This window comes from Watersipora subatra, chromosome 1 (assembly GCF_963576615.1).
Source record: "Watersipora subatra chromosome 1, tzWatSuba1.1, whole genome shotgun sequence".
Classification (NCBI taxonomy): Eukaryota; Metazoa; Bryozoa; class Gymnolaemata; order Cheilostomatida; family Watersiporidae; genus Watersipora; species Watersipora subatra.
Window position 1 is genome coordinate 17,923,301 of NC_088708.1, and position 26,907 is coordinate 17,950,207.

Genomic DNA, 26,907 nt, shown 5'->3' on the forward strand with positions numbered 1-26,907 from the left:
ATGCGGCATATTAAATAACAAGCTTACTTGATGGCCTTGCACTGACTAGTTAGTAGTTGGTAGGTTGGATGCTGGGGACACAAGACCTCCCTTGTCGGAGAAGAGCTGACAGACTGATCATCTGTGTATGTCAAGGTGCAAGGACCTACATCAGTCAACATCCAAAGATTCTTAAACAGTCCAACAGATCGTAACACAATTTATTGAATGATTCAAGTGAACTCCGACACTTAGCATACATACTATGCATTACCCTGAATAGTGCTGCACGATAACAATATAATTCGATATGACGATATATTTCAGTGGATAATTTTATATTTGGTCAGTTTTCGAGTCGATTTGAATATCGAAGCTGATATTTTATCGAAATATCGGCTTATTTCATTTTGCAAAAATGGAGTTCTCTATTCTCTTTATTGTAAAGAGGTGACAACTCCTGTTTTTCAACCGATATAAACCAATATCTCATATCGTTCATGTTAAAGCCTAACACTATACATGTATATCGAAAAAAGACAACTTCCATGTTCGATATTCGATATCTTTTGAGACCAAATAATCGAATGTACATGCAAAGATATCATGCAGCACTAACCCTGAATATGGCTTATAGAGCATGCGGAACTAGTAGGGCATAAAGCACACAACTCAATGCATGGAATAGCATGTAACGGATTAACAATGCTTTGCAAATGTACCACAAAGTAACCTGCAAAAATAATTATTCAACAATGAAGTCTAATTTCTTGTTAATTCGTGCAGGAGAATTAGTAGGCTGTTAAGAATTGCTATCACATGATTTTACGCAGACAAGAAACATGTATGTGCAACCACACAAAAAGAATGTGTGACAGTAAGATCCGAAAATGACACACAAATAAAAAAACACACAGAGCATGCTATTGGTTTGACAACATTCAAGTGGGTGTTATAAGGTCTTCAGCCTACGGCACTCAGCGAAACCAGTAGTTGAGAGCTACTAGTACATATGCTATTAGTACATATGCTACTAGTACACATAACACATATACAGTATAGACAAAATGGTTAAATACTCCATGTAAAGGCCTAGTTGGAAGAATGCCGTGAATCAAGTGAATGAGGAAGTTGAAGATAATAGCAGATGATAGAATAGGCTAAAAATACTAAGTAAAAATTTATGAAATAATAAAAAGTTCAATTGGCAACTCTGCTATTAGACTGGAAGAAGATGGGTGCTAGCCTATCATTCTAGTCTATTACTTCCACAAGTATCTGTTGATGCAGATATGATGAATCAATAACAAAAAGCAAATCAAGACTTGAGTTTTTGTGTGAAAATAAAGTTGTACCAGACTATTAACCCCTGCAGTACCCAGACTGAATATAAATTAATAGGATATTCAGTATTTCACTTCAATATACTGTCATACCTCAACATACAAGTGCCCCAACGTGTGAGAAACTTGAGATACGAGCTGACTTTCAAGCAATAGATCACCCTGAAATACGAGTAATCTTTGAGATACGAGCATACGAACCAGTTCTTGATGGCCACTACACTATATGGCCAATTATGCAAGAGGCCGCTTTCGAAAACAGCATAGCTCAGTCTTTATCATCGACTCGGTTTGAAAAAAGTTTTTAAACTGTGGCTAAAACTTATAGTGAATGCGAGGCAAAAAGCGCATAACAGGAAACAGATGCAAATAAATATGACTAAATTAAAGTACCGTAAAATCTCCATTTAAATGCCATGGTGCTCTATTTTTTCAACCCTTCCCTTATAGTTGCAGTCAAATAGAGGTGGCGGTTAAATAGAAGTGGCGTTCAAATAGAGGTGGCGTTCAAATAGAGGTGGCGTTCAAATAGAGGCTGGAGTTGTATTTTTCAACAAGCAAGTCAGAATTCTGGGAAAATAAAGTTAACCATTTTACAGGTGAGCGAATGTAGCTTATATCTTGCACTCTCCTTGGGCGGAGCGACATTAACCCATTTGGATGCCAAAAATCTGCTAAATTACCTCCAACTTGTCAAACATTTCTAAATAAATATGCATTGGGAAGGCGAAAAATATCTCTTATCAGTTGATATCTATTGCTTGCACTTAACCTGTGATGATATTATAGCCTGTGTTCTGCTTTGCAATTTATTGGAGCATTCAATTTTCATTGCATTCTAAGTTTGAAGACAGGCATATTTTCATTTTATAATTATATTTAATAATATTGCATAAACGCTCATTTCTTTAATTGATATGTTTGCTGCTACAGTTCGCAGCCAAAACTGGTTTTTATGTGCAATAGAACAGGAGTTATGAGTGTCGATCCATTGTAAGCCGAGTTATGATAACCGTAAGGATTCTATCAAATAATAAATATGCTATAAGTCTGCAAATTTAAAATAAGTTATATAATATTAATCTATCAAATGCTACAAACATAGATGCAAGAACAAGTGACATAAACGAACATGTTTATAATACATGCAGAAACAAAAATATTAAACAAACATAAAAAAACATATAAAAAACAAACAAAATTTTTAAGCAAAAATATTTGCATCGTTTGCTCGGCCAGTTGCATTCTAATTGTTGCTTTCGATAGAACAAACATCTTCTTCTGGCTGTTCAATATCTTCCACAATATCTTCTGACCTCCATTCTTTTTCTCCACTGCTAAACTAGTCGATATTAGCTTCCAAACAATTTTTAGCAAAGCAAAACATTTACACATTGCTATTTGAAAAATGTTTTGCGAAAATAATGATACACTTTTAGACGCATGAGCGCTTAGCATAAGTTATAGTTTGAAAATAGCAGTACAGATTCCATCGTAATTGCCAACCGTTTCTCACATACATGTACGTCAAAGTATCAAGACCGCATTAAACCTTAGGCCTTAAGATCGATTAACCTGATACAGCTATGAACTATTTCTACGGTATTGCTTTCAAGGTTGTAACGAAAAAAACCAAAAGCTTTGGAGTTGGAAAATGGACTTGGATATGAACGAAGACAAAGAATTAATTCGTATTGATGTAACCGAGTCATTATTAGTACGATTTTGTGGACATTTTTCTACTGATCACTTTCTATTATAAATAAAAGATGCATTCAATTAAAGCATGGCGCTCTACTTTTCAACCGTTCTTCTATTTAGTAGCAGTCAAATAAAGGTGGCATTTAATTAGAGGTTTTACAGTAAGTTTAGTAAAAGATAAAAACTTAGCTTCAAATGTGTGTTTAGTAAGCTAAATTTATTTAAATTAAATTCAAAGTTTTCATTACGTAGCATCACAAAAGTTTCGTATGCCGAAGTTTAGAGTGCTGTCAAGTCTCAAACACAGTTATCCCCAAAGTCTGTTTCGAAAATAAAAACTCCATTCGGTAGTGTACATCGTCATGTTACATTTCATTGCAGATCATAACAATTAAATGAGTATTTGTTACTTTGCTAGTGTAGGTACGGAATTACAACAACTACAAACACTTTTTCCACTGTAATATCCTCTTTAGGTGATTTTTCATAATATGGTAACGGACTAATTCGCATTTTGCTATTTTATTTAGAAAATAGTGCCTTGAGGCGCGAGTAAATTGGCATATGAGCTCAGTCCTAGAATGCAGCAAGCTCGCATGTCGAGGTATGACCCTACGTTAATTTACCACAAGATTTTATAATATAAAAACAAAACTGCATTTTTATATTATTACAGTAGTTTTGTAGTATGATGTTTTCAGCTTGATAGTTTTTGTATGCTTAAAGAGTTACATCAAATTTAGAGGAAACCAATTAAAAGTGGCTCTCAGGTCCGATTACTTGTTGTAAACTAATCAAATATGATATTGTGTAGCTAACAGATTACTCTTTTTGGCCTGCATGGAAGTTTTCCACTTATATGCATACTTATGGTATGACGACTCCACAAAAACTCTTGTTACATACATTGTATATATCACAGGGGATACTGTGAGATTGTAAAGCCAATATGCCACTCAAATGCATTTTGGTTTATTTAAAGTAACAGATGAGAAGAGTAAAAATGTTTTGAGCGGCATGACACCGAGTACACCGCTGGCTAGTGTGCCACATTGTACAGCCCTGTTACAAATATCTGAGTAGAAGATGATACGTTGTATTAGGTTGAATGGCACCAAATAATAAAACTGCCACCGGATGTGCAAGGGTAAAAGTCAACAAAATACCGAAGCATATAACATTTCTGACAACCAAGAGACAGAAATGTAAAGCTCTGTCTGAGAAACATATGAGTACTGACTATGCTGATGATGTGATCAGATACAAGAAATCGCGGAATGAATCTTTTTATAATGAATTCAGACAGTAATGGCCATTAGCTAAAAGGTGATGGCTGATAGCAAGTCTTGTTAGCTACATGTAGGAAGTGGAAGAGTGTGAATCAATAGTTTGTGATGACAGCAAGAATAAAAGAGTAGCTAGGAATCGCAACTAGTAGTGTTGTTGAGGGCTGCATGATGCACACGATTGGCAACTAATACAAACACAAGCAAGCATGAAAAGGAGCATACAAACAATAATCATACGCAGTTGGATTACCTTACCATGAGTCCAACGAGTCGAGAACATTCTTATCTGCCTGCGAGATGCTGCCAGAGCAAACAAATAGGTAAACCTCTTGGAATTAATTTAACAGAGATGGATGGAGAGCGCCAGGTTTATGATTAGAAATTGCAGTAATAGAACTAAACCTTAGTCTATGGCAAAAAGGTCAGATTTGAGCAGCATTGCATCTGACAGGGTGACAAGCGGAGTGTGACTTACACGAGGAGACAGAAGAATTACTGGAGAGTGTCTCCAAACGGCTGATGTCAACCAAGTAGTTGTCAGAAGCAACACCTCTCACAAGAGGAACATAGCCGGGGTACTGCTGTTCTTTGTTAACGTTGACCAACACAACAAAATAGACGAGGGTGAGTTTGTCCTTGATAGCCATGTGACGGAAAGCTACAAAAGATTCTTCCAATGATCTGTGTGACCTCTGACCACCCAATGTTGTGCAGCGAGTTAAACTCACATGCACGGAGCTAGTATTGTTTTGCAGCACAAAAGATAGTGAACGTCATAGAGAGAACTACATGTTGTGTAAGAAGTAACAATGTTCATATTCTGACAACTATGTAACTCTGTAGCTACCTACACAATAGTTTATATACATGTAAAGGAAAAAATTTAGATTAAATTATTGTTTTCACAATATAATACGTCAGTTTTTTTAAACATTTAGTAGTAATAAGTTCATAACACGGGTATAGGAATACACAGTGAAAAATAATACTTCTGGGCTTAGCAATGTGTACTTACAGTAAATAGAGGTGGTAATAAGAAGCCCTTAACTATCTCAGCAGAAGTAGTTGTTTACTAATGATTTAACTATCTGAGTGAAGACACTAGAAAAATCTCATATACGAAAGATGGAGAAGTAATACCCTGAAAATTGCAGCCATAATAACAATAAATATTTGCCATTAACCTTTGCTCCTGGACGTTACTCTTGAGCAAGCACATGCAAAACAATTACAGTTTTGTGAAGAAATAAAATTGAGCTACCCCAAACAGTGACAAGTTTTACCCCAGAGTGAGGGAATAGAGTACATAGAATATATTGCAGTATATATAAGAATACATAGAGTATATTGGAATATATATAAGAGTACAGAGAGTATACTACAGTATACATAAGAGTACATGGAGTATATTGGCGTATATATCAAAATAAAGAGAGTATATTACAGTATATATAAGAGTACAGAGAGTATATTGCCGTATACATAAGAGTATACGGTAGAGTTACCACGATTTTGCTAACGGAATCGGAATCGGTGCCGATATGGGTGTTAAGTATCTGAATCGGTATCGGCCGATCTTTTCTTAAAAAATCGGAAACTTCAGATACTTTTTACATATCAGCTATTTAGCAGAAACCTGTATTTTAGTCTGCTACTTTAATAAAAAATCATCAGCTGCGAGTTCCTTGCTTTTACCTAATGAATTCCGGACCTATCACGCAATCTATTTCATGTCTATAGCCTAATAAACATCCACACAGCTGAGCAATATTTTGGCTTTAGTCAGGACGTAATCACAAAGTGCGGTATTTCCCAATTACAGCGATATGATTTATTGCAGCCAATCACGAACAATAGAACCATAACGAGAAACAAGAATGCGGTGTAATGTTTCTATTTACTAGCATTGCGAATGTAATTTGAGCAATCGATGCAGAAAGTTATCTCTTTCTCTCTTGATCATGACGATATGATGTATCGTTTGTATCGCATAAAATAACCTCAGTGGCTTATCGGTGTTTAGCCTGTCCTCCATAGTCTGCGGCAAGCGAGTCCTTCAGTACGACTGGCTACATCGATAGTGATAGAAGATAAAGACGTCTCACTGAGATGATTGAATCACTAACAGTAATTAAAAGACGCATTTATTTGCTCTAGACTTGTACAGGCGCAGCATTTCGTTCAGCAGCAGAAGAAAGACTTCATTATCACAGAGAAAGCTGTACCACTAACAGTAATTACCATTATTAATGACATATTTCAAGAAACATGGACTGGTTTGTTATTAGATGCACGGTATGTCAGTATGTGAATATATATACATGTATATCTTTTTTTCATAAATACAAACAAATAAATACATCAATATTTATATTTTTTGCATTATATTTGCATAATACAATTACCAATAATCTATGCAACACAAAAGAATCTGAATCGGTATCTGAATCAGATTATTTTTCAATAAGAATCGGTATATCGAATCGGTATCTGAATCGGCTGGTGCAATTAGAATCGGGGCATCTCTAGTATACGGTATATAGTATATTGGAGTATGTATAACAGTACATAGAGTATATTGCAGTATACATAAAAGTAAATATAGTATATTGGAGTATATATATAAGAGTACACAGAGTATATTGCAGTATGTATAAGAGTACAGAGAGTATATTGCATTATATATAAGAGTACAGAGAGTATATTGCAGTATATATAAGAGCACAGAGAGTATTTTGCAGTATATATAAGAGTACACAGAGTATATTGCAGTATATATAAAAATACATAGAGTATATTGCAGTATATATAAGAGTACACAGAGTATATTGCAGTATACGTTAAAGTAAATATAGTATATTGGAGTATATATAAGAGTACACAGAGTATATTGCAGTATGTATAAGAGTACAGAGAGTATATTGCAGTATATATAGGAGTACACAGAGTATATTGTAGTATACGTTAAAGTAAATATAGTATATTGGAGTATATATATAAGAATACACAGAGTATATTGCAGTATGTATAAGAGTACAGAGAGTATATTGCAGTATATATAAGAGTACAGAGAGTATATTACAGTATATATAAGAGTACAGAGAGTATATTGCAGTATATATAAGAGTACAGAGAGTATATTGCAGTATACATAGAAAACTGAATGGTTTGGAAAGATACTGGCATTACAAAATGACCAGCGAATGAAAGAAAGAACACTTACATTGAGGATGGTCATGAGCTATGATGACGCTAACTTCATACTCTCCGTATCTTCTATTGGACTGTTGGTAGACAAGCCCGTACTCAAGTGATTCGGCCTACAAACATAGGTATCATTATGTAACCGCTGTTCTTCTGTATATTCATGTTTTACTGAATGTCTACAAAATGACAGAACAGCCATAAAAACCTATCGAACAACATTATATTGTCTCCTCCATACAACTTTACCAAATGTATTATATTGTTTCCTTCATACCGAATATAACAAGTTATTATTGTCTCCTCCATACCAAATATAACAAGTGTGTTATCGTTTCCTACATAGCAACTATAGCATGTATGTTATTACTTGCGCCATGTCAAATATAACAAATACGTTACCGTCTTGCAAACTTGACCAACTGGCATAGCGGTGCGACAAAGATCTAACGCCTTGAATACACTTACTTCTACAGAATCCTCATCAGCCATTGCTATTTTGGTCATCTGGTTGTGAGTGTCTCGAAGGAGTATGTGCTCATAGAGTTTATCACAAGGGTTGTTAGTAGATTCAAGCTGTAGGACTTCTACAGAGAACAAATCCAAAAGTTAAACTCCGAGACCACACAGGCAGTATGAGAGGTTAAATACTTACAACGCATCCAACACTTACTCAGGGCAAGAGCATTCCTAGAGAATCTCGGAGCCTCTTCATAAAACATAGCAAAGTCCTTGAGCATTCTGACAAGGTGATATGTTTTGTGGAACTCTTTGGGTGGGTAAAAACTGTCCTTGCAGCCTTTTACGTACTTATGTACAGCCTTCAGGTGAAAATCATGGGCAAAAGAATGACAGTGAGTGTTGTCTCGCATCCGGTCACACATGTCAATGAAGTAGGAGATAGGCTGAAACAAGTGAAAATGGTAGTAAATACATGTTTTCTGCATATTTTCTAACAGGCACTTAAAGTGAACCTACTATCATAAATATGTGTTAGTTTTGCACCAGAACTTAGAAAAAATCTCTCTATCAGCAGTGTTAAATTGGATGCCAAAGAAAAGGTAGAAAGCGTATCACTGAATGCTGTACATACATTCCTATTGGCGAGTTGTGGCTGCTTGTTAAGGGAAAGTTGTGAGGCGCTGAACACATATAGTTTAACGACGAAGTAGACTTCCTGGAAAGAGAGCTCAATTATAAAGATACCGCCAGGCATGGTCTTTTGCAGACTGTCTGTTGTTCGCTTTCTCACGAGCTGCTCTGTACCCGCACCACCTGATGAATGCTTCCTATGGTAAGCGGTAAACCTGGAGTATAGAATGAAAATGCCTAAGTTTAGTTCTTCACCAAATTCAAGCCTCAGCCTGAGAGACGTGTCCAACGACTCGTCATTTGTTTTGTAAATATAGCTGAATGATATGTTTGAAAATCTGCTGCCGAGTTAAATTGACAGCTATAGACTGTGCTTATTGAACACTCACTTTTCATAAAGAAGGTGAGGGGAAATGAGTCCATGAAAATCTGCTAGCTTCAAGTTCATTCGTACAAAAAATGAACCTAAATGTAGGTTGACAATGTGATGCGATAGTTTTAGTGATTCATACATGAAAGGGTATAGCAATGTTGTGTGGAAAACAGCTTCCTACTATGGTGGGTGGTTATATAATACTTCAGTTAAATTTTTAATAAAGTTTTGAGCTTCCAATTGTGCGGAAAAGCAGCTAACATGAACTAATGACATGTGTAGTATATAAGGAACAATGACTGATGTAGCCTGGGGTCCAACAATCAGTACTACCCACCTACTCATACTCGAAGGCTTGGTTATCTTGATGGTGGTGAAACCAAGCTGGCCAAGAGGTTGCTGCGTCTGTCCAAGGTAGTCGATGTAGCTGCTGACAAAAGCATTTCTCATCTCCTCATGCCATGCCTCCTCCTCGTATCCCTTTGCTTGGCTGATCGGAGACTCTCTCGGAATACTTCTATCACCTAGCATCTTTACGCTGCCTACACTTGCCCCTGAGTTGTTTCTTGATCGCATCTACAATGATACCTCGAAGTTCAAAAAAACTGTCCCGACATTTTACAGTTAGACAGGAAAGATACAAGAGAACACAAACCTCCAACAAACTACGACGAACGACATTTCAATGCCAAAATGTTACGGAAATTTCACTAACGCTTGTTATTGTGTTATCCTCTTCCATTTTTTGCAGTTCTTCTATAGTCTTAGGTAAGTTGATAGCCCGAGTTCTCCAGTGTGGACTGAGAAGCAGCGGAGTAGCTATGTGGTGCACAAGTCGTGAAGACTGCTTGAGCAAGTCCAAGTGGTCTTCACTAATCTCTGTTCTCATTGGTCCAACTCTTTCCAACCAGTTTCGATATAGTTTATCTAGCTTCTTTTTTCGATCGCTATCTGCCAATTTAAATACATGCCAAATATGATGCAAGCGTTTGCCCAATACAAGACAACTTCTTGCTGAAAGCAACACTACTATACATGTATGTCTGAGACAATGATAATACACGCCTGATTCTTACTATAGTATACATGTATGTGTATGTTTCTAAGTGCTTGTAGTTGATGTGTCTGTGTGTCCACTTACATGAGTGGGTGTGCGTACTCTGTGGGTGGCATGTTCGCAGAGATTACATAATTTATAAAGCATGATTTAAGCGTCAATATAATGCTGATACACTGATATATGGTAAATGTGCTGCAAAGATAGTGATGCTGGAGTAGAGCCTCAGAATATAAATATATCTGGAATGCTGCACAATTATTGTTGGATGTGTCATGGAATATGTTGGAAAAACTGCCGAAAAAGTTTGAGTGAATTTTTGTTAAAGTTGTGAGGCATTAAGTCACATCAAAGTTGCTGAAAGAGTAGAAAAACTTGCAAACCTAAAATAATAAAAAACTTCAAATAAAATCATTTTATGAAAGCAAGATATTTTATCAATATAAGATTTACTCTAACAGAATACCTAGTTATAGGAATATTATGAACATGTCTAAAGCACTAGAATATTATATTTTCTCCACTCGCTACATGTCACTATTAATACTGTAATATTACTAGTTAAATCTCAAGGGGAGTTTGAAGTCAGCGCAGCAGTCTGTGACTACTGTGTAAGATGTCGGTGTGTTTTAACAAATCAGCCTCAATACTGTTCCGGTAATAAGAGTCTACAAGCATAAGTGACCACTAAAAGATATGACACGCAGATTAACTATTAATATTAAAGCTATACCCTAGGACACTTATGTATTCATGGCATCTAACTTTCGCGTTTTCGCGGTGTCATCCTCTCGCGAAAGTTTCATGTGCGAAACTAAACTATCATAACAAACGAGCGAAAAAGCGAAACTAAATAGCTTTGTTCATTGATACTGTGTAATTGAATTTTATAACGACATTTATTTTAACATTTTTAACGACCACTATAGCATTGTTAAAATATAAACCGACAAAATAATTTGACTGTCAAAATTTATTACGTTATTATTTTGCAATTATTTAGGATTATTTTCCCATTAGGAATGATTTATAATTATAGGTATTTGATGTCAATGCACATGCATTAGTTAGCGTTATCGTTTGCTGGGGACGTCAATCAATGCAGTGAGCACCGTGTGTTGAAAGAAAATAAGACACATGCACTGACACTCGCAGTACTACACAAGCAGCATGGCTCTGGAAAGGTTTGGATTCACCACTGACACCTCTTCAATAACTTGTAATTTTTTTAGATTTGTTTTGTTTTGAGTGATGTGACTGACGAGACGTTTTTAAATTAAAATAGGCAAAACATGACCGCAGTTAATACGCTCAGAAAAAAAAAATCTTTTCCTTTTGAGCGTTTTAACAAAGATCAATTTTGCGGATTTTATTATAAGTTCATTCGGAGGCTTTTACGCTTTCGATGGGACACGGCCAAGCGGGTGATTAATAAAACTGAATCTTTTCCAAACCTTTATACAAGTCGTTAACAAAAAATATTTTGCCTCTGATGATGATAATAATGATGCCTAAGAACTACTAAAAGTTGATGTTTGTCTTTATGGCTTGGAATGAAGTGACATTCTACAGCGATAAAAACCGCGTCCATGGCCGTTGGGCAAATAACTTGTCGAATAAAGGATGTTGAGGTCGAGTTATCTGAAGGAATTTATCATTGCGTTGGAACTGACCAAACGAATCCGTTTGAGTTGACCTTGTGTGTGAGATGAAATGTTACATTTTATCTGAGGGCGAGTTTTTCGAGTTGGACTGTACTTACCGTAAAAAATTCCCAAAAAGTTAGGGCGGCTCAGCCGGCCAGCTGCCCCAGTGAAAACTGGCCTGTTGATAGTCCAAGAAACAAATGGCAGCAAGCGATCAAATTGCATTATCGACCTTGCCCACATCATTCTACCTGCGGTTCACAATTACAAACTAGTCGCAAATTGAATTTTTTTATCGGTGAACCGAACCTGAGGAATATAATTATGTTTGTTCCACTGCATTTATTTTCACATCACTATATTTTCGCACTCATCAGAGCTGCGAAATTAAGTTGCTTCGAAATTTTACTCTGTGAGCTACTCACGAAACTAAATACTAGCGAAATATAAGTGTCCTAGGGTGTGACTTATACTGAGCATCTTGAAGTTAGTACTTTATATAGAGTATACTCGGGTAGAGAAGGTAGAAAGTGATTTTAGTATATTAAGAAATAGTGGTGAGAGTTGAGAGAGGAATTTTCAGAGACCATGTTTGGCACTTCTACAGTCGAACCTCAACTTACAATCTCTTCTACATATGAATTTTTTGACACGCAACATAAAATTTAAGAAAATGCTTGTATCAACGTTCAGCCATCGTCCAGAATCTTTTGAAACAGTACATTTTTGGGGGTAAACGTAAAAATATTATAACTAACTTTGGATAAAGAGGTTTGACTGTAGACGGGCTTACACACGATTGATTGATAAGCTAGCAAAGGTCTTGCTAGTAATACTTATAGCTAGTCTCAGAAGCTTTTTATATGTAATTGCAACATGAGCTATGAATTTGTTGCTTCAATGTTATATTTATTAGACCATACTAGTATCTCTTACAGGAAAGACTACAAAAACTGTCTGTGATATCAACAACTATAACCTTATAACAGCTCTGAACCAGGTTACACGCAACACCTCGAACTACACCAAGCAAATTAAGCAGAAGACAATATTTACCATGATAAGAGCTGTTTCCGTCCGTCACCACACTTATTGGTTAGGAAAAAGATTGCTTTCAATGGGATTTAAACTCCTGACTATCATATCGGTAAACCTATACCCTATCCACCACTCCAACTGTCTTGTAACCTTGTGGAATAATTGTGCAGTTACTTATTACACCTGACAATATTTCACCGGATCGGAGAATACCGGACTGCCAGAGTACTAGTACAGATATATTGGAGATACGAGATTATAAACTACGTTGTGGCAACAGCTGTATTTTTTTTATATGTAATTACAATGAACCCTCACTATACATTTTTAATTCGTTCCTGTGTTGGTTTCGTACAGAGGGGTATAGAAACCCATCGTAATAATTTAATGCAAACACACCCGTGTAAAAATCGTCAAAATTTTTATACGTACTTCACATACTAAAAATTAGTAACAATATACAGTGAAACATGGATAACTCGCCCTCGGATATAGCGAACACATGGTTAACTCGACTGGATTTGCTTGGTCCGTTCCCACGCAATGATAAATGGCTCTATATAACTCGAACTCAACACTGTTAATTCGAACTGTTTTTTGCCCAACGGCTACCGAAACGGTTGCTATCGCTTTATAAAATCACTTTATTCCAAGCCATAGAGGTAAACCTCAACTTTTCGTAATTCATAAGCGTCGTTATTACCTCCATCGGCAAAATATTTTTGTCAACGACTTTTCTAAAGGGTTTGGTGAAATTTGATTTATACTGACTGTTATACGATTAATAGCACGGGCTAGCCGGGCCACGCGCGCAAGGATTTTCGCCACGCACATAACAAAAACAGCATGTCGTTTTTGTTTTGTAATTGCGTGGCGAAAATCCTTCCGACGTTGATTCCGTGTTGAATCAACGTCGGAATGTTGAATGTTTAAAACATCTTAAAAATTGTAATTAAACGTATACATTGTCTTAGCTAAAAAAAACTATTCATCGTTTGACCTAAACACAGAATACGTGTGTACATTCAATAAGTATCCATTCAAAAAGCGTGAGTGATATACAATGTACCGTAAAAACTCGTAAAACTTTTAATTGAACTGCCTCGGAGTGTTGCTCTTAACGAATCCCAGGTAAAGTAAGCATAAACTTTGCATAAACTTCAAGAAAAATCGGCAAAATTGATCGTGGGTAAAACGCTCAAAAGAAAAAGATGTCTTTTCTTTTGAGCATTTCAGCAATGATCAAGTTTTGCCAATGTCAATCTAAAAAACGTCCTGGCAATAACATCACCTCAAACAACAAACCAATCTCAAGTGATAGAAAAATCTCTATACTTTTTGATAAAAACGTTTTAAACTTTACATTAGAAGCATTTAATTTGAAACAAGCCATTTGTGCTTTTGATTTATATTATAGTTTGTATATGTACATGTATCTGCTAATAAATAAGTAAATACATGGACTTGTGACAGTGCTCTGATAACTTGAACGCTCTGATAATTCGAACACTTTTGCTCGGTCCCTTGAAGTTTGAGTTATCCGAGTTTCACTGTAATAAGTTAACCTTAATAACTATAGTTACCTACAGTTACTTTAGTGTATTTGGTGGTTATGATCTGCAATAAAATGTAACGTTACAATGTAATACAGGCAGCACATACCATAGGGAGTTCTTACTTTCGAGGCAGACTGATTATATAAACGTTGAATTTAACTTAAATGAATTTAGCTTACTAAACACCTACTAAAAGCTAAGCTTTAGTATGGGTTTTTAACTATTTTACTGAGCTTCAACTTTTACATTGCTAAAATCTTATCATCTACCTGTTTCCGGTATTGTTTTCACAATAACTAATAACGAATAACGCTGAACGGAGCGAGATTGAGCATCATATCTCTTTCATTTATTGTTAGACGGATTTTAGCAAATAGCATATCGGCATATTCGTTATTCTGATGAAATCAGCATACCGACTGCCAAATTTGAATTTCTAGAGTAAGTTTTGTTGCTTTTGTATGGCAGAAAATATTTCATATAGAGGGCGAAAAATTAGCACGTTCTACATCAAGGTAAAAAAAGTGTATAATATGGTCATAATAACCCGAGGGCGCTTTGTTATATTATAGTATTAATGGTGACTGGTGTGTTAACAGTCATTAACAAGTTGTTAAAACTGTTATGAGGCCATATTCATCATCCTTTGGCCTGTGCAAGATACTGCTATACTACTAACTATACCACTCTACTTGTGCTTGAGTTACTCTAGCAATGCTATAACATCGTTATACTGTGACATCGTTATACTGTGACATCACGATGACTGAACAATCATACAATGGGCACACGCACACGTATTCTTAGTCAATCGGTGGCAACTGAAGCTTGATTTACTGAGTTTTCAAGAATTGAAAATGGGTCTTACAATACATGAAAGTACACAAAATCACCCAAATTTTACTCTTCAATATTTGCTCCTCCGACAATTTATGCTAAGAAGGATCTTTCGACGAATGAAAACAGTAATCCCTGAAGACTCCAACTACAACAAGCGGTGTGTATTCATAACAGAATATTGTCATTTCTTCTCAGACTATGCATATAAATTTGCTGTAATAAAAATAAAAAGTAAAACAAAATCATGAAAAAGTTGCTATTAGTGGACTTTTAAATGTAAATAACTTCAAAGAAAGAGTTGCTGACATCGCTAATACGTAGCAATAAGCAATAGGAATATGTTTATTAGTTTGTGGAGCTACTTTGGTTTTAAAACAATAGTCAGTTATAAAACTTGGCTACCTACGAACTGCTTTGGGTGTAATTAAACCCACCTGTAATTCTATTACAGGTGGGTTTCATTAGGTGGGCATTCTATTTTCATAGAATAACGCCTTCCTTGCAATATATGTATTATTATTGAGCATGAAAACAGATTGATTGACAAAGAAAGATGGAGGATGCAGCAACAATCATTGTAATAAATTACCTCTGAGTTCATTCTTGTGAGTTTCAATGAGCTGGTTGCCATGTCTGGCTATCGGGTCCTTCTCAAGGCCACCCTTACTCAGATGCATGGGGCGTGTTGGCTTACAACCCCTGTAAACCTTATCAAGAGCAGCCACAGGAAGCTGAGCGGAAGCAGGCTTTGTAAACCTCGAACCAGGCCGAGGATTGCTCAGGGTCTTTACGCTGTCATTGGTCGGTCGTGACGACTTGGCTAGCTGAACCGTGTCTTCAAAAGTTGATGTGTAGGGATTTTTTTCCTGAAGAAACAAAGATACAAACTGACCCAAGCAAAGGTTCTCTTTTCCTGCTACCCGAATAACACTAGGTTCCCTAAACGAGTAGCACTGCTACTAGTGAAAACATGAATGTACCCAACTATCGTAATCCTGCAGCGGACACAAGGCATTTTGCTAGAACTACAACCACGAAGTACCTCACAGTGAAGCTCTTTCGGTATGTTTTGTATGCTGACATGCTGGAAGAGACCCATCTTTTGGTGGGCTATTGAGTTGATAAGATGAAATCGAGCATTGTTCCAGCGCGTAACTTTTTTCACATTGAGGATAATGTGCTGCCTGAGAATGTCATCCTTAGCATCAGCGAGATTGTACGAGTAAAGGGTCAGCTCTCCATTCTGACAAAGAAAATTTTAATAGAGTAAAGTGTGCTAAACCAACGCTCCATCATTTTTCTATATACAGTAATAACAAACACTGAGAGATATAACATAGTTTATAAATGCTCAGGAAAAAGGTTATTAAAAATGTATTTATAAAAATAATCGTTTACAACTGTACACTGGCAGTAAGGGTTGCAAAAAGCTATCAATAACACTGAGTAAACTAGCCATAGTTGAGAACTCTTTCCTTGACTTGGACATCAGACCTAGCATACTTGTTTCTGTTCAAACAAGTTTTACAACTCCGTGTCTAATTGGCTAACCATGCTAAGGTACTCGCAGCCAAACCGGTCATTTAGTCAGATTTCATTAAAAACCAGATCAGTCAATCATGCAGAGCAGTACTTACATGTAATTATCAGCTGATTTGAATCTCGTCAAATATTTGATCGGAATTCAGATTGCTAATATTGAATTTGTGGTTGACTATCCAGTTGCAATAAGTAATCAGAGAGACGGCGAGCATGACTTAATTCAATCACCGACGATGATTAATTTTGCTTTTAAACACATTCACTAATAGTAATTTTGATAACTGATATTATATACAAAGTCACAAATTTCTGTAATTACGAACAACCTGTCCGATCTCTCCAACTTCATGAACACCAGTAAACACTTAGGTTAAAAGTAACCTTACACGAATACATTTAACCTGAACCAGGGTTATTTAAATATGATATCATTCTAAAACTAAATCATCAGTCTTTCGCAACAGTATTCAAATACAGCTGTACATCCTTGACTTTCAAATTAAACAAATTTACTGCTTTGAGTCATAATAATGAGGAAAGAATAACTTGGTTAAAACATGTTGTTTGTATTGGTGGCTCAAGTGATCACTTACATCGCTAAATAGTTGTCAGCGCATTTGAGAGCGTATTACTGGCTTTAGTGCACAATGCTCCACTGACTTATAAGAAACTCACCAGAAATGACAAGACCTCTGGTGTGGAAATACTTTTGGCGACTAATAAAAATATACATGCTCAAAATCTCCTTGAAAGAACGTTTCACAGCTAGTGGTTTAGCACCAAACATCCTTAATAACACGAGTACTCTACCTTAATAACAAGCATTAAGAATTGCTGACGAGGTAGGAGTTGTCTGTCCAAACCAAATGCAGTTTGAGAATTACTCAAACTGAGAGATCCTTCCATACCAGCATAAGCGGGCTGAAACTTCTGGTTACTTTTCGACACTGCAAGATTATCGTGAGTCAACTTTGTGTAAGTATTCATACAATAACTAAATAATCACTTTCAATGCTGAGCAGAAAAATTTATGATTTGAACATATGAAGTCCCAAGACACTAAACATGGTAAACACGTGAGTAGATGTAAATGAAACACAAAATTTACTGCTGGATGAGGCGTTGGACTGAGGTGTTAGCACTGCACGACTCCTCTCTCCACCAACACTATCCTTCCAGAGCTTTCTGTTGCGAACAGTGAGAATATGTTCATGAGAGAGATCAGAATAGGTGAAGTTGAGATGTGTGAACAGTCCTCCGTCTTGAGCACCCACACTCTCCTGTAAAAGAGCATATGCTACCTGAATGGCGCAAACAGCTTTACCATGTGAGTATACATAAACACTTATGCGCTATGCTCAAAAGAAAAGTGTACTCTCATGCACAAAGTGCACATCTAGTACAAACACACATGTACTACATGATAACATAAGGCACAGGTATGCAGTACAACCAATTTGTGGGCATGCAGCTACCAGGAAACATTAAAGACACGTTTACACCAGGACATTTTGTTGGAGTTGTGTTTTCAACGAGAGAGTTTGAGTTGAAATAGCATTTGTTATGTTTAGATTTTAAGTAAATTTTTGCAATGACTGCACCAAACCAACTTCGATTATACAAAATGGGTCACCTTTTTTAGCCAATGAAATGGTTATTTCCATTCCATCGATATCCATTCCATTTGCTTGTATTTTCGCCTTTATTGACATTGCGGGATATTATTGGCTAATTCGATGTTGTACTCTATCAATGACAGTCGCCAAAAGTTAACAAACATAGTATGCAGCGTTTCACCAATCTTGTGTCAACGACAGGAACAAAACCATTTTTACAATTGTCTTTTGTTTTACACCAAACATTTTTTTCGGGGCGAAAGAAACCCCAATAAATCGTCTTGGTGTAAACGCAACTAAAGACACTCAATATTTAGCAAAAAGTAATATAATTGCCTAAATCTCACAGCAACTAGATGTCTAAATACCCTGTTTAGCCATCCCTGTTGCAAAGCATATACACATACCTTGCAGACTAGACTGTTAATGAGGATTGAGACCACTGAGGCATGCATACATCAGATGTTTACAAATCTACTTCACAAGACACTCAAGGCATAGAATAAAATACACCAGAAAGGCATTAGATAGAAAACTAACTGGAATAGGAGCACGAGAGGTCTGGTAAGGTAGGTACTTGTCTTCACACAGCTTATAGGTCTGAACGCTAACCCCTGAGAGTTCAGCTACGACTGACTCAAACTCCTTCATCACCGGATCAACAATACAGTCATTGAGGAGACCGCATGAGATCTTTGTCATTGCAGGCATACCTGCAGTTATAAAGTATGTGTGCTTCATTTGACTAGCTTACCGCTGCACGTAAAATAAATGAGCTTTTTCTGATGATAATATTAAAAAGTAAAATAACAACCTAAAAATTAGATGACTAAAAAATCAATAACAATGTGTAAGCAGTGTGAGGCTGGGGTACATGATATGAAGAGCAGTCGAGTACGAAAGGAGAATAGGTGAGTTGTACAAAGTGAATGAGGAGAAAGGGGAGGATACATGCAAAAAAATAAACAGTTAAGACAGAATAAAAAGCAGGTGAATGAGGATTAAGGGTAGGTTAGTGGGAGTGTAAGGCAGGTATGTTCGAAGCGGAGCAACTGAGACCGAAAGAGAGGCCGCAAAAGAGAACAGGAGAGTAAAAAAAGGAGTGAAATGAGAAAGCGGAAGAGGAAGTAAAAAGGCAGGAAAAGTTTAAATGGTGAACTGATGAGCCTGAAAAAGTGCAGGTAGGTAACAAGAGGAGAAGAAAGTCGATAGGTAAAGTGCAGGTAGGTAACGAGAGGAGAAGAAAGTCGATAGGTAAAGTGCAGGTAGGTAACGAGAGGAGAAGAAAGTCGATAGGTAAAGTGCAGGTAGATAACGAGAGGAGAAGAAAGTCGATAGGTAAAGTGCAGGTAGGTAACGAGAGGAGAAGAAAGTCGATAGGTAAAAAACTAGAGTTGAATAAACAAATGGCAGCTAAATATGGGCAAAGAGATGGAAAGGGTGAAGTAGTGGTTAACAAGATGGGAGGGAAAGCGGTGAGCCAGAAAAAGCGTATAAGATTGAGGTAAATGAAGAAGAGAGGTGAACCAAGAGGGAGAACAGCTGAGGTAAAACAAAAGTAAAGTAAGAGAGAATGGTGAGACAAGAACAACAAAAAGAGTGAGCCAGGAGTAAATCGGAGAGGAAAGCGCGTGAACAAGGTTATACACACACTGAGAGACTCTAAGGCATGTGAACAAGGTTATACACACACACACTGAGAGACTCTAAGGCGCGTGAACAAGGTTATACACACACTAACACTAAGAAATGAACAAATATCAAAGAGTAGCTGGTATATAGGAAGAAATGCAATGAGAAAGTCTCAGAATAGAGCAGAAAGTTTGAAAGTCAATAAAGTTAGAGGATTTAGCTAAAAACAAACCGAGTTGGGAGCAGAATTCTAGCCAGTCAATAAGAGTTGTTGTGTAGAATGGTAACAGGCTTCCCTTCTGACCAAATAAGTATTTGTCAATGTCTGCCAGTATGGACGCTTTTTTACTAGCAATATCCGAGCTACCGCTTGTCAATCGTTCGCTTCCCTTCAGAAAAATATGTAGCATGTATCCAGATATGCGCATATGTAACATGTGTCCAGATATGTGCATATGTAGCATGTGTCCAGATATGTGCATATGTAGCATGTGTCCAGATATGTGCATATGTAGCATGTGTCCAGATATGTGCATATGTAGCATGTGTCCAGATATGTGCATATGTAACACCGTTCAAAAAACAGACTAACATAAGCAATTAAAACTTGGTTAAATTGACTGCATTACAAAGAAGCTGTGATAACTTGATGTTGTGAACAGAACTCCGTTAATAACTGGGAATCATTGTAAAATATAGATATACTACAATGCAAAATATAAAGAGTGCTTAGCTGTTAGTTGTTTTGTATAAAAATGTTTGTTTTGTACAAATTTGTTTCAAACAGATACAGATCCACTCTCTTCAGGTCATAACTCGAGAGTATTGAGTGCTAATTCTTTACTGTTCTTTAAAGGTTGACTTGCAACAAAATTCACATTACAGTTATTTGGTATCAAAAGACTCACCATGCCTTACTCTGTTGTGTTGTAGGTGCAAAATAAGTGGAAAGGTGATTACAAGCTCTTAAAAGCTCAAAAACGAACAGAAAATCGCAGCCACACGAGACCGCCGTAGTTTGGATTCCCTTTCCAAAACGGCTCAAATGTGATGTAGTTGTGAGAGATGGTTTCTGTTAACGCTTTCTTGCAACCTTATTCGTCGAAATATTTTCACAAATATACTTCACGCATTCAATAAAACTATGTCTATTGTTCTTACGCGTCTGTTTTATCGTCATCGTAATGCTGTCACTTTTAGCGGTGATATCTTATAACTTACCGTAAAAATTTGTTCAATTTTTTAGCCTTAGCTTGAAGGAGTACATATCATTGTCTGATAATCACGACCAGTCTGTTGGTCACTTGTGATAATCGAGAAGTGCTGCAGAAATCATTTGCAAAGTATTGGGTCACATGATCAGATTACGACTTGCCGATGAGGCCAGGCCGAAACAAAACTGTAAAGTAGCGAGCATCTATATTTGATACGGGGTCTTCGGTAAAACCCGAAGTGTTTGTCATAAACTAGTATTACGATAAGTTTTCTATTTAGCTTTGTATTGGCCTTTCAATTCACGTGAGAACATACGTGACAAGACGATAACCAAATTTCGTGGCTACGTCATCGAAATAAAGAGATTCCAATCTACGGCGGCTTTTCGTTTTTGAGCTTTTAAGAGCTTGTAATCACATTTCTACATATTTTGCACCTACAACACAGCAGAGTAAGACATGGTGAATCTTTTGATACCAAATAACTGTAATGTGAATTTTGTTGAGAGTCAACCTTTAAGAAACTAATGCTTCTAACAATTACATGTATACTAGCTGAATGCCCGGCGTATATGTATATAAAGTATCTTCAACCTTTTAAGGAGCTAGTGACTTGATAGCATGGCTTATGGACTAATTCCCTAGTCTGTTAATGTGCCAGACTTAAATGGAATTCTATGCTTGTTCAGGCCTTACAGATACATTACATCCTACTCTGCCCGCACTTAACAAAACTCTTATATACAAATCAGCTGCCATCACAATGCATTATAGCGTCTATTCTTCCTACAATGACTAACGCACTAAGGTTAATTACTTGCGCTACAGGAGTGGAGTGGTGGATACAAAGGCCAACCGAGACCATAATACCATTGTGAAGTAGACTTAACCACCTACTCATACAGATTGCTGTCACACCAATCACCTGTTCAACCCTAACCTTAGAGTACACTTGGTGAGAACTCGTAATGCCAAGAACAAATGCCTGTCTGGCATTTCTCTAACTATGAAAGACATCTTAGAATAGTGGTAAATGACAAATGACTAAACCTGAGACAAACATGACTCTGCAAAGCAAGTAAAAAAGACATACATGTGCGTAACAAGGGGGAGATGTTATCTGGGTCCTTGTCTTTACTTGATCAATATTAAAAGAAAACGCACTGGCTGCGGCAGATTTGGAGCGACTCAGCAACTTTTTGGTAGGAGTGTTAGGAGCTGCTTCCACACCTGTAATTAAACAAGACAATAAACGATGACTGTGGCTCTCCAGAGTTTCACCCTACAGTCAAGACTCAACATAGGAAGTATAGAGAGTCAAGACTCAACATATGAAGTATATAAAGTCAAAACTCTATATAGAATCTATATACTTCATATACAAAATATACTTCATATTTTGTCGTCTCTACATACTTTATGTATAGAGTCAAGGCTAAACATATGAAGTGTATAGAGTCATAACTCAATATATGAAGTACATAGGGCAAATACTCTATAAAGGAAATTTACGTTATACGAACAGTAAAATACATATAAATTGCCAAATTCGTTCCAAGATCTTTCCAAACTCACCCCTTTGGCCATACAAACAGGAAAAACTGAACTTAACTTTTTAATTTGAATGCTATACCGTAACTGCAGTATTATTGGTTTGCATCGACAACTTCTCTCCTTTCCCTGATCAATTTCACAGGTTTTATAGACCATGATTGCTGTAACTTTTTGTTGATTGGGAACGCACATCATCGACATTCATTTACAACAATTTGTTCATTTTTTCGAGACAGCAAGGTCTAATCCGTAAACGAAAACTAAAAGAAAATGTTTTATACATACATATTAATCTTAAAGTTTGTCATCATCTGTCATTGGGTGTCTGTTTAGCCATAGTGAATAAAATCTTGGTATAAAAGATCCGCTTCGTAATGGTTCAGAACTCATGAAGATTGTAACCGCATGATTGTAAACACCTAACCGCAAAACTAAGCCGTTCTCAACATTACCCTTTTTCTTACCATATACTGTAAGTACTATGTACCCTTTTCGTGATTGCACACGCTAAAAGTGCATGTTTTATTATTAACTAATATTAATTTTTGCCTTTGTTATTTTTGAAATTTTTTAAAAGCTAATTTTTCGCTACCATTACCGTTTTATTAATTTGTAATTTTCAATGTGCCGTTTGTGCCTAAGGTTCGATTGATAAATCTGTAAAGGCTAAACACTTTGCACGTGGACAATTGTATTATCTTGAGTAGGAATAGCCTTTGCATTCTCTCTCCGTTCGGTCAGACAAAGTACCCGACAAAAATGGTCCGATATTTTATTTTTACTTTAGTACCAGTATCAAGAGGTAATAGTATCGCCCTATTCATTGTTTTGATGTATAGCTTTAGCTGCAACAGTAACCTTTTTATACACACACTCTTATATGCACTAATTGTTGTTATTAATTCTACATATTCAGGATTTTTATTGTGTTTTCTCTGATAGTATTAATTGCATAATTGCCAAATCATTTTTCATTGTTATCGTAGCAAAACAGACTTTATTTAGCCATTACTTGCCAATTATTTCACATTTAAATTTAAACACTTTACAGTTGTTTTATTTTTGTCCATTTATTTGACCTGCACAAAAATTTTTCTCATGATACGAAATTTGAAAGCTACAGTTGTTTGAAAAAGTTTAAAAACCTTTACAGTTGTTTTATTTTTTCTTTTAATTTATTTAAACCGTACAAAACACTTTTCAGGACATGAAGTTGGAAAGTTACAATGGTAACTGCTGTTACATGTTGATTAAAAATAAATTTTCTGTGAAAAAACTTTATTACCTGGGCAACGCCGGGCATTCAACTAGTATATATATACACATATCTCAAAGTTTGTCGTCTGTCATCGTTCGGTGTTTGTCCAGCTATAGCAGATTTATATCTAGCAATGAAAAATCCGTATCGCAAAAGATTCACAAGTTCGTAAGCTAATCCATTTAACTACATTGAATGCAATGGATTCATTGGGCAATATGAGTCATTATCTGGGTGAAAATACGCATAGTGACTCGGCATTACGCACAACGTCACTAAAGCTTGCTCTCACGCTCTTACTAGTAAGTTTAGCAATCCGGATACTAGCTTACTCAAATTAGCCAATGGTAACTACACTGTTTATAAGCTGTTTTTTAATACCCGTGCAACGTCAGGCATTCGGCTAGTCTACAATAACCTTAGTCTACAATAAAATCCATTAAAAAATATTTTTACCATAAAAACTAAACTATTTCAATTACTACACTATTTTAACAGCTAAACTGAGTTAACAACTAAACTATGCCAATAACTGAAGTATGCCAATAACTAAACTGTCAATAACTAAACTATGTTGACAACTACACTATGTCAACAACTAAACTATGCTAACACCTACCTACGTTAATAATTAAACTATGTTAACAACTAAACTATGTTTATGACAAATAGAATCATAAATAATAATCATAATTAAAAAGTTTTCTCATTACTTGATCATAGAGACAAGAAAATGGAAGACTCCGTGATGCACAAAGTCAGAGATAGAAGCGTAATAGAAATACATGACAAATAACTCAAAGTAAAATTAGCTAATGTTATTTAAAGGTTATTTTTACATTACATTTTCTAATTTTCACCAGCATCTTCACTGCCACTTGGGAAACTGTACGTCCCATAAAACTTCAAAAACTAAATGTTGGAAACTGTTGTAGGTCTAGGGTCAAACATTTGCTCAGATTTTACACGTAAGCAAACTCACATGCTGAGGTGATAGCAAATAGAGATTGACTGTATACCCAACCAACTTCGTGCACATGTCTACTACATCATCAATCGATGCAAAATGTCAACATGTGGAATGAAATGTTCTCACCTCTATTGTTATGATAGGAATGCTGCTCTTCCTGAGCAATAAGATCAGCTAAATCTTTCTGAAGCTGAGGAGGAGGTTCACAGAGTGGAGCAGTGAATGCATAGAATTCACAGACCAAATCACACAGAGAGTGAACCAGAGATGTCTTCAATTGGTTTTCCATCACCTGCAGATCCATCACTCCACGAGACCAGATGCTACAATAAACGAGAACTCATCTCTAATATTTTGTAAGGTGAGAAATGGAAGTCTTGCGAGGAGTCTTATGTACAATGTGACCCCTCCCTATGCATAATCTGTCAAACTCATCCCTTGATAATAGAAGTAGGTATCAGGAGTAATAGTTTGAAAAGATTCAAACTGAAACCATTAAATAAGGACAGCTAAATTTCCAATTAATTAGAGCTTTACTGTGATCACCTGAATCGCACAAAAGAGGATGTACTGAGAGGCTTGCTTGGCTCTTCCGATTCAACTTTGTGAACAGAAGTCAATCTACAAGGTAGAAAATAATATTTAGTTGAATTACTATCACTAGCCTAAACAGTACAGATTAAAAGCTCTAATGAATTTCTGAAAAGCCATCTTTCTCAGGGGACAATAGGTTTTACTTAGCGATCAAAAGCAAACTCACTCGCTGAACATGGACTTGTCAAGAGACCTCCAGGCATCCTCCGCAGGTGGTGGGCAGCTAATAAGGTGCTTTGGTTTGTTCATACTGTCGACTAGTTGAAGGTATATCAGAGCTAGTCCTATAAACAACAACACTAATCATAGGACAAAGATGAACTGTGGTTAGTAATGCTACTGCAGGCTCTAACAAACTGAATTTAAATCATAGCTGTCACGTACAACTTTCATTGTATTCACTAGGTATATTACACACGCTGATTCCGATTTTGTACTCAATATAAAGATTGGTCCACTAATCTTCAAAGTCATGAAGGCTTTTTAAAGCGTTTCAATACCCGCCTCGAAAACAACGCACTGGGCACAACAAGCTCCGCCCATAAATATGTGACGCAGCCTAGCTTTTTAGAAACGGAAGTTGGGGATGTTTAGTCCAATTTAGAATAATGGAGATGGGTGTATTAACTCATTCGCACCCAACTAATTTCCAGGGAGTTAGCCCCAAATACCGCTCCTTTTTCAGAAAGTAGCCATAATTCAAATTACTAATACAAAAAACAGGCCTGAGATAATTTACTCATTCAAGTTGCACAAGAACCTGCCAAGTCTCCTTTTTCAAATGATATTACATTCATATAGACAACTCATATATCTTTTATGTGTATCTGTGTCTCAAATAAGGTAGTTTCAGAAAATTTCCGATTTTGAAAAAATTGTTATTTGCTGAAACAAAATTAGACTTGCACCAAAAAAATATATAGTTTGACTAAAATAACTTATTTATTACACACAATACACAGTAATGAATATTATTTATACATATACAGTTAGTAATGAACATGAAAATTATGAAACTTTAATTTCGAACTTTTCTTCGCGAGTATCATCCTTCAAACCAAAAGGTAGCTAATCTACATGCCACTAACTCAAATAAACTGTCATAAACATGTTTCAAATATTAAAAATATGTTCAATAACTCTGTTCTTGACTTTTCAGACTTCATATACAGCTCTAAGAATGCTCTAAGAATAAGATGCTATCGAAAGTGAATGATAACTTTAGGCTGACTACGGCTGACAGCCTAAAAAGTGTATTTTTATTCGAGCATAACGATTCAAATTGGCAAAATTAAAAGTTAATAAAAACTTTGAAACATTAAAAATAATGTCTTTATTCTATTTATGCAGTCTTTCATTGTCTTACCATTTCTGAATCTGCATATTTACTTCTGGTGTTGAAAAAATCT

At 36.2% G+C, this 26,907-nt stretch overlaps 1 protein-coding gene across 1 annotated transcript in view; it reads right to left on the reverse strand.

Moving 5' to 3' along the window:
• LOC137406741 (KICSTOR complex protein SZT2-like) overlaps window positions 1-26,907 on the reverse strand; it is a 136,864-nt gene that overhangs the window by 7,442 nt on the left and 102,515 nt on the right. Inside the window, exons 50-68 of the mRNA XM_068093375.1 lie at window positions 25,665-25,782; window positions 25,451-25,525; window positions 25,031-25,227; window positions 22,216-22,352; window positions 20,141-20,297; window positions 18,817-18,989; window positions 17,769-17,940; window positions 17,471-17,607; window positions 16,161-16,361; window positions 15,708-15,984; window positions 9,697-9,932; window positions 9,319-9,557; window positions 8,610-8,823; window positions 8,190-8,421; window positions 7,985-8,103; window positions 7,536-7,632; window positions 4,788-4,970; window positions 4,568-4,612; window positions 28-145 (exon numbers count right to left, since the gene is read on the reverse strand). Coding sequence (XP_067949476.1) covers window positions 28-145; window positions 4,568-4,612; window positions 4,788-4,970; window positions 7,536-7,632; window positions 7,985-8,103; window positions 8,190-8,421; window positions 8,610-8,823; window positions 9,319-9,557; window positions 9,697-9,932; window positions 15,708-15,984; window positions 16,161-16,361; window positions 17,471-17,607; window positions 17,769-17,940; window positions 18,817-18,989; window positions 20,141-20,297; window positions 22,216-22,352; window positions 25,031-25,227; window positions 25,451-25,525; window positions 25,665-25,782 — 3,127 coding nt within the window. The remainder of the gene's footprint in view (window positions 1-27; window positions 146-4,567; window positions 4,613-4,787; window positions 4,971-7,535; window positions 7,633-7,984; window positions 8,104-8,189; window positions 8,422-8,609; window positions 8,824-9,318; window positions 9,558-9,696; window positions 9,933-15,707; window positions 15,985-16,160; window positions 16,362-17,470; window positions 17,608-17,768; window positions 17,941-18,816; window positions 18,990-20,140; window positions 20,298-22,215; window positions 22,353-25,030; window positions 25,228-25,450; window positions 25,526-25,664; window positions 25,783-26,907) is intronic.